The sequence below is a fragment of the Papilio polytes genome, unplaced genomic scaffold (genome assembly GCF_000836215.1).
Source record: "Papilio polytes unplaced genomic scaffold, Ppol_1.0 DF823510.1, whole genome shotgun sequence".
Classification (NCBI taxonomy): domain Eukaryota; kingdom Metazoa; phylum Arthropoda; class Insecta; order Lepidoptera; family Papilionidae; genus Papilio; species Papilio polytes.
In genome coordinates this window covers 2,507,641-2,516,930 of record NW_013525694.1, presented here as the reverse complement: position 1 = coordinate 2,516,930, position 9,290 = coordinate 2,507,641, and the positions used below count along the sequence as shown (strand labels likewise).

The 9,290-nt window shown below is 31.6% G+C and overlaps 1 protein-coding gene across 1 annotated transcript; it reads left to right on the top strand.

The window, feature by feature from the left end:
• Positions 1-2,598: 2,598 nt before the first annotated feature.
• Positions 2,599-3,372, top strand: LOC106104603 (cuticle protein 38-like). Its single transcript, XM_013284690.1, has 2 exons — positions 2,599-2,689; positions 3,006-3,372. Exons 1-2 carry the CDS (start codon positions 2,672-2,674, stop codon positions 3,297-3,299), a joined length of 312 nt encoding a protein of 103 aa, XP_013140144.1. The 5' UTR covers positions 2,599-2,671; the 3' UTR covers positions 3,300-3,372.
• The last annotated feature ends 5,918 nt before the right edge of the window (positions 3,373-9,290 follow it).

Here is a 9,290-nt window from a genome sequence, read left to right as displayed (position 1 = left end):
AAAAAAAATATTCAAAATCCTGTTTTTTTATAGTAATAAAAGTTTCTTACAGATTTGAAAGCGACCATGTTGCTTGATTTGGAGGTGTACCTTCCTTAGTGAAACGAAGAGGTGATGTGTGACTGCCAAGAAAAAGTTTCGCTTTTTATACTATGCACATTGTGATTCCAATTACGTTCCGAAATAAGCATTTGACGAATTGCGGGCGGTCAATTGGGATTCTTCGAGGCGCACTCGAAGAAATGGATCACATTGGAAAAGTTTTTTTAAGATTGCGAAATTGGAATTGATTCGGATGCATGTGTCTGCATAGCCATTTATACCTTTTTAATATTAACAACTTAGAACAAAGACTTCAGAAATTTATGTAATACAATAGTCTATTTTCATCTCGTTACTTTAATGGCAACATCATAGTATTAAGTAACGGAGAGGAAGAACATCACAGTTGTGTTGAAAATATGGATTTTAATGTTGAGCATTTTTAAATTAATCCGAAGTTTGATAAAATAGTTGCAACAAAATCCGTAATGCAGTTCAACAATTTTATAGTTTTTCAGGATAAGTATATCAGAAACGCAAATGTTAACTATATATTTGATACGCAAACAATCTTACTCCAGGCTTGGCTTCCTCAGTACGCCAATAATACTGTACACTTATTATTTTGTTTTGTTCAATAAACTAATATTATAAATGTGAAAGTTTAGATGGATGGATGTTAGAGTTTGTAGCCTAAACGGCTGAACGGATCGTTATGAAGTTTGGCATAGATGTAGTGAATATTATGAAAGAACACATAGTTTCAGTTTCAGATTCAGTTTTGTTTTTTTTTCATTCTACGCGGACGGAGTCGCGGGCGTAAGGCAGTGTTTTATATTATAGAGATGTGTACTTATTCAAATATTATAAAGAGTATATGAAAACAAAAACAAAAAAAATAGATATCTCGGTTATATGTTATTCAAATTTTTGTCAATAACTGAAAATAAGGTTATTATACAAACTTCTTGATCTACAAAGATACTTCTCTAGTTTTGTTTTATGGTATATAAACCTTTATCAATAGACCTAAGTTTACTGTTATTTAAAGTATATCATAATAATGTAATCACTAAACGTAGTATTCGCTGTAATACTAAAAATATCTGGATAATTTTAAGACAGATCGTTTTTTTAATTAAACGCAAAGAGAGACAGCGCCGGATCATTATATGTCGCTAATAATGTTTTTTTCCTTCCTCATTTCTTTCTTAGAAATCCACGAACAGTTTTGTTCACAAACAAAATAAAAATAAAACATATAACAGTTAATTACTAAATAGTTTGAACCGATTACAGTGATCTAGTTTTACAAGAATATGCAAAACAATGTAAAATACAAATATGCACATGTAAAATGTAAAAAAAAAATATTATAAGTTACCAACACACTAAAATTAAAATCTTGTATAAGTTTCTCTAATCCAGTTCATTGGATTTTTTCAAATTAAGTTGTTCTTCACACTGGACACTATCGAATTATTATTATTATTTTTTTTTTGTTAAGCTAGCGCTTGACCACGATCCCACCTGAAGGAGGTGACGATGCAGTCGAAAGATGGTACGAGCTAGCTTAATGAATGAGGGTTAAATGAAAAGAAGTGGAACATTAATAAGTTAGATATAGGGTTGAGTTGAGTTTTTAATTAAAACTTTTTGTGACTGAATTGCTTCTGTTTGCCTTAAAGAGGCATTTACAGATTCACCGGGCTTGAGGTGGCCGAGCGTAAAAAGCGTTTAGCCTCAACCTCGGTTATGTGTAGTTAAGTATTATACTAAAAAGTATTTATGTCTTTGAATATCAACCACACAACCGAAATATGTGGGATTTGCTGATTTAAAGTTTATTTCTAATGTTATTTAAGAATTAGTTACATGATTTTAATATTTTACCGTACTTACCATATATCGATTGTAATTAAAAAATACTGTTTTTTAATATACCGGTTTTATTGTTTTAAAAACAAAGAAAAATATAAATATGCAATGTTGAAAAATATTTCTTTACATCGGTTAGACAATTCATTCAACATTACCTACATTAGTTACATTCCTGCACACTCATGGCGATTGCTTGCACGCATTTAAATGATCTCCTTTTTCTAACGTTTAAAAGAATTTGAAAAACGTTTAGAAATAATTGTAAAACGAACTTGAAGATGTATGCAATCGTGTTAAGACTCTCGGTCAATTTCTGCGTAGAATCTTAAAATATTTTCACTGGTATACACCAGTTGGCAACCACTATGCTTTAACTAGATTTCTCTTGATGGCCCTGACACGGTTAATAAAAATCTTGATTATACGACAATAGAATTGTTCTGTGGATTTGCTGTCAATTCGTATGAGGAAGTGTTTTTCCCTTTTGGTAGTTACATAACATTAAGTGAAATTGGTGTGAGTAGGCCTAATTAGAATTCATCGCTCGTCGATGCGGTCTGGGTCAAAAATCGTGGAACTAACAGTAGCGGTGTCCTGCGCATTAACGGTCCGGTATATTCAGCTGCCGTGCGGTTGCCCAACGGAATCAACGCTCGGTATATAATGTCATGATATCCTGAAGACGGCACAGTCCATCTGATTCTCTAATCTTTTTCACTTGTGAGCAGTCACAAAAAACTCAAGCACAATGATCGCCAAATTCGTTGTGAGTTTTCACATTTACTTCTCAAGTTTTTTTTTAATTACAATAATAATAACAAAAAATCCTCTTCTTAGCTTAAAGGTATTCGGAAAATAATCAAGTGATTCTAATTTTTGCTGCTACTATTAAATATCAAACCAACAGAGGTTGGAACTCAATCATATGAAAACATACCAATTATAAGGATTTATGAGAATGTTATCGAACACAGCTGTTTCTTTTATGTTTCCATTAGCTAACCTCAAAATTATCTATAGTTAAAGTAGAGTAAATTGTATAAAAATAAGTGACTGATGTATGTTTTTGTTTGTTTATTAAGGTTGTCCTCGCCCTCGCCGTGGCCGTAAACGCCGGAGTGTTGCCGCTGGCTGCCGCACCCGCTGCAGTAGTGGCCCCCGCCGCGTACGCAGTGGCGCCATATGCCAGCTCGTACTCCGCGCACGCCGTCAACCATGCTGTCGCTGCCCCAGTCGTTGCCCCAGCCCCAGTCGTCGCTGCTCCAGCCCCATACGTCGCTGCCCCAGCTCCCTACGTCGCAGCCTCCCCCTACGTGGCGTCTCCTTATGTAGCATCTCCCTACGCCAGATACCTGTCTGCCCCAGTTTTAGTATAAACGAATTTGGTGACACCATTACCTAGTGACTTGCTCAAACGTTATGAATTACGATTAAATATTTTATAACTTCTGTATTTGTTTAATTTGAACCCTATCAAAACAAGACTTAGGAATTTAATGTTGTGAATTTTAAAATAATGTGTGTACACATAAACATACACGTTGAATACAAGTTATAAATAGCTACTACTCAAATATTAGGTTTAGTAAAAAGAAATAGAAAAGAAAAGTTCCACAAGTACATAATTACTGTTAATTTAACATGTGTGTGTTTCTATAGCGTAAAGTTTTCCGATAAATAATTTCCGGTCTCTTTCATACGTGAGACTTCTAAAGATCTTATAAATAGTAAACTTTGTCTACTGGGCCCGCAATTCAGCCGACCTAAAAAGGTTCTGGCAGAGGGCATTGCCCTTTGATTTAGAGACAGCAAATAAATCGTCCCCTTGTATTAAGTTACTGGACACATCAGCCCTTCGATAAAAAGAAAGCCTACTACAATTCATTTATTACCAAGACAAAGCCTACAAAAAAAATAAACTATTTGAAATATCCCTTATTCTTATATTATCAAACTATTTAAACATCTAGCAATATTAATTATATGGTCATTAATATCAGAAACAAGGCTGTTACCGCAATAAGCTTGACAGATATCTAGAACACATAATAATAAACTTATGTTTCTTACGTTAAAACGCTTGGGAACGTTGAAAATATGTAATAGAAAAATGCCTTTAAAATGGTAGTGCGAAGATATGACATCGGTAAAGGGGATTTATTAGCGTGAAACTTTAATGATCACTGATATCGCGACATGAAATGATAACGAGTCCAGTTGACCACAAAACAGTGTCAATGGAAACGCCCTGCCCTGCTTTAAACAACTGTCTAAAGATAAATCATAGAGAACTAATAAGATAGAGATTGGACAGTTTGTACATATTCATTTAATGCTTAATATTTTCAATTTTGTAAAGAGGAAAAAAATGTTGTTTATGATTTAGTTATTCCTGTTTCACATTATAGAAGTGATTTAAAATGCTTCTACATATTGAATATTCAATCCTTTCTATGACTATGTGTCCGAGTCAAATTGCCCAAAAGTCACCTCTAAACTGCAAGAAATAAGACAGATTTTTCGATGCTTCGTAGAACCCAAGATGAAATTGTTCTCTCGAAGAACCTGGTATCTGAGAGACTCAACCCAGTGATATAAACTGACTGAAAGTCTGTGCCGTGATTAAAATTGAATTTAAAAAAATCTTAGTAAATTAGACAGATGTTAAGAATATTAACACTTTCTTTATGTATCAAACACAGTTTAGTAGACTATGCAAATACGTGACAAGAAAACTAATTACCTCTCTGCAAACAAATTACTCTTTGCTGTACAGAATAAGTTACGTGTGTCGAACACTACAAGCGAACAATTTTCATGTAAGGATAAATAAATTTAAGCTGACTTACACATAACATAAATGGGACCTTAGGAGATTAAATAGTTTTGATACTTTATGTTTAATCTTCATATCAAGAGATCAACCTGAAGTTATTCTTATGCCGAATGTAAAATATTCTTACCCACAGAGATGATGTTGAGATATTATTTATCTGTCATCTTTATGCACATCGGACAATCATCACATTTTCATTATCACGGTCAGTTAAATATGTCAGCACATATAATTAACATTTTACAAGTGATCTCAGATATAAAACATACTGCTTGATATGATCACCATATTATTAAATCTTATTGCAACAACCTTGGTACTCATTTTAAAAATCATTCAATCACGTAAATCAAGAAGGAAGAGTACAAATTATCCTTTAGTTTATGCATCAGTTTCTCACTGCTTCTTCAACACCTATAATATATATTAATAATTGTCCATAATTATAATTTTCTATAATTAACAAAAAATCTTTTAGATATCAATTATTTTAATTTTCTATAAATACCAAGAAACAAAGTCGTCGTATATCATAGATAACGAACGCACGAAACGCATTAAAAATAAGATCAACCAAAGAACCATGTGTAATGTACTGAGTGACAAAAAATTATAGGTTCATTTTTTATTATATAAAAATAATTAGAAGCTAATCGTATGACTCGGCTTAGCTGATCTTATAGCTTATTTTACTTCTACCAATGAATTGTTTGATAGTTTTATCGAAATTAATAACCCACAAATATTAATTCTTAAATCTACAGACTCATAAATAATTACGTTGTTTCCCAAAAGAACAAGCAAAATAATTAACTTATTAACAACATAACCTAGCCACTAGTCATTTACTACTTTTTAAATATTCCAATTTATGGACAGAATTATTCCCTATTTTGTTTAATTTTCAGTTTGTTACAATGCAAGTAACGAGGAAGGTTAACTGCCAATCAGAATGGTACTCATTAATTAATAAAAATGTGGCAATGACGCAACAGACGAACAATATTACTATAAACAATAGATTATATTAATAAAAGCTGACGGACATGTTGCAATGGCTAACAGAATGCGAAGGTTTTGAAAGCGGTACGACAACTTATGAAATCCTTTGAATTTACTAAGTTCTTGTCCCTTGCAACCGTATCATGATCTTTCAACTGTTCTGCTACAAATTAGGATATAATCGTAAATACGATTTGGATCGGTACGAATTATTTATTTTCAAATTCTTAGAGGAATGTAAATCTGTTTTAAAATAAATAATTTATAAAATTTATATAAATTATAACACGGTTAAACTCACGAGACAACATTCGGTAATTTACATAGTATTGTTTCTCTCATCTCACGAAAGTTTTATAGAATTTAGTTTTATTTAGTTTTATAACTTAATGGATTTGAAATGGTATAGTTTATTTGTTACTATAGCTCTTAATTGTGTAAAAAAAACCTTTTTCTGAAAAAAAAAGAATGAGCAAAATTGGTCAATCAGGGGCGAAGATATGCGGTAACACAAAATACAGATTTGATAACCTCCTTCTTTTGGAGATTCGGTTGAATATTCATTGCTTTATTTATCTTCATTGGTGTATGTATTTAATTTTCAGAAAAGCAGAATAGTGACGTAGTCTGAAGTCCAGAGCAATCGTAAAATACAACTAAAGGTTACTGGGAAAGGGCAGTAGCATTTTCCTTCGTACTTATAAAATTAACAACCGAGACGCAAACGCGCTAAACATATGCGATAACAATCAGTAAAAATTCCATACCATTATTTCTAGAAATATTTAAAACGAAAGTAACCTAAGGTTTTCTTAAATAGGTACGAATATGCTTACTACTAACATAAACGAAATTCTAACAAACTAACTTGGCAACACTAAAACAGACTAAACACTAATAGCTTGTAAGGCATAATTTTCAACGACAATAATTTTGAATGTTGGATATTATTTTATTTTATCCTTATCCATATTTTCGGATTGCAATTATTCCTAGAACATAAATTTCGGAGTCCACTAACGGTTAGATAATATTAAGGACCGTTCAAACAATTTGTTTTGCTGTCGCTACTAACATAAGGGCACAGATGACCTAGGCCCTTACTAAGGGTAGGGTTAGACCGATTTAGTGGAACCATGTGACTAAACACTATAAAAGCTCGGCTCGCCAGAACCTTAGCACATTCGCTCCCAATCTCCTTTCTTTAATTCACATAACAACCCCCAATCAACCCTCAAAAATGTACAAGCTGGTAAGATTTTTTATTTCATATACACAAGTATTTTGTAATTTCACAATACAAAAGTATTACACTTCAAATGAAGTAACTATCTAAGAGTAATTGTATTCATTCTTAGTAATGGATATTTATAAATCTCGGTAATACAGAATAAATTAAAATTACGATATTATTTATTAAAGTTTAAATATAAATTACGAACACTAAATATAATTTGCTATATTATTGGTTTTTTAACACAAATGTTTTCACGCCCATAAACCAGAGATGAAAGCATTTGTTTTACATTTTGTACGCACGGAAATAATTTATAGCTTTTATTCTATGTATTTGATAGTAACAATTTGTAATTATATTTACCTTGTATCTCAATAACGTTAACTTGTTATAAACCTGTACTATTTTTTGTTACTAATCCCAATGATTTAAGATTCGATTACAAACGATTTATTTTTTCCAAACCTCGATAAATAGACTAATAGATCTGCTTTTATTCGATCTTTTTCTTGACGTTTCCATGATAATCTGACAAAAAGTAAATGGTAACGACCCAACAAGGTCAGATGTTGCTATCCGGTAGTCAATAACTTTTTATCCCAAGACAGACAAAAGGAAATTGTCTCACCTTAGCTCCATCACCTTTTTACGTGACTAAATACTTCGATACATGGAAAAAAAATAAAAAAGTTTGGAAAAAATAAAAAACTTTTTTAACAGAACACTATATTTATTATGTTTTCTAATGTTAAAAACATGTTAACAATTGTAAATTAATATTTTTATATCAGAGATACGAGCAAAAAATGTTTAGATCGTTTTAGGTTTTAGTTGTTAAAAACATAAATACGTTAAATATGCATGATACAAAATAAGTATAATTTCTATAGCTATAATTTATGGAGATTGTAAATTTAAGGAATAAGAACGAATGAAAAAGTTGAAATATTAAACAACACTCGTACTCGCAATTATAAAAGGTGACATTAAATCATTACTGACAACTTTAATAACAAGTTTAAGCCAGTACTTATATTCTATTAAATTAATTCAGATCTTTACTTGGAATCTGGCTTTGTAACTTTAGTCGGGTACAACCGCCTTTTAATTAAATATTATTTTACAAAGGTACTGCCTATTTATACCACTTCCTCGCTTTGACACAAACACCGTTTAGACAAAGCTTTGTTCAAATTTCGATTTCCGTATATTTTCGAAAATATGAAAGTACTAACTGTCGCCCGCGACTCCGTCCGCGTGGAAAAAAAAAGTGAGTAGCCTATGTGTTCTTCCAGACTACCCACTACATCTATACCAAATTTCATCGAGATGCGTTCAGCCGTTTATGCCACAAACTCTAACAAACATCCATCCATCTAAACTTTCGCATTTACAATATTAGTCTGAAATATGATTCCTTGAGAATTCGTCAAAGTAAAATATTACGGTTTTAACTATAATATTCTTTATTAAATTTCAAGTACTAAATATGGTACTGTATAGATTTTTATTGGTGTGTTTGTGTAAATCTAAAGTTATTAACACTGACATTTTTAAATAATATAAATTATCTAAGTCTATTGCAATAAATAATAATTTAAACTAAAACAAGCTTGCCCAGTTGGCCTAACAACTATAAATACAATTGATAAAATGACTTATGCCCTCGTAATAAGAGCTATATGCGGTTGTTCAGATAATTCACGTGATATAATTGTTACCAGTTAGGTTATAGAATGGATTTGATGTATATACGTCTAGATTAGTTTAATCCCACGCGAAAAATACTTAATGCCTTCAAAGGACATGGTTGATAGTTTAAATTCATTTACCAGTAAAACAACCTTTTACCGCAGTAATAAAACTTAAATGCCTCAGCACTTATTGGCGTTGGCTTTATGAAGGTATTTTATAATGTTTCTGTAGTTTTTGTTTGTTCTGATTTAAGAGGAAACACAACTCACTTAACCTATATAATCCAGTTCGATACTTTTTATTGAATACGAGTATTGACAACACAATGCCGACATGACTATATTTTATCTACTTTTTATCTCTTTGTATGCATTGCCGTTCTCTTGACAAATATAAATTTATTATAAAAAAATGTTTACATATTACACACTGTTTTATTAATTCTTTCTAGACCTTTAAAGATAATGATTTAAAATGAACAGAACAATCAAGTATAAATTGTATTTTATGAGTCTACTATGTCTCATGTTACATAGAAACGCCTTTTTTTTTCTAAAGTAAATGGTACTTTGCAGTTCGTATTCGCCGCTGTCCTGG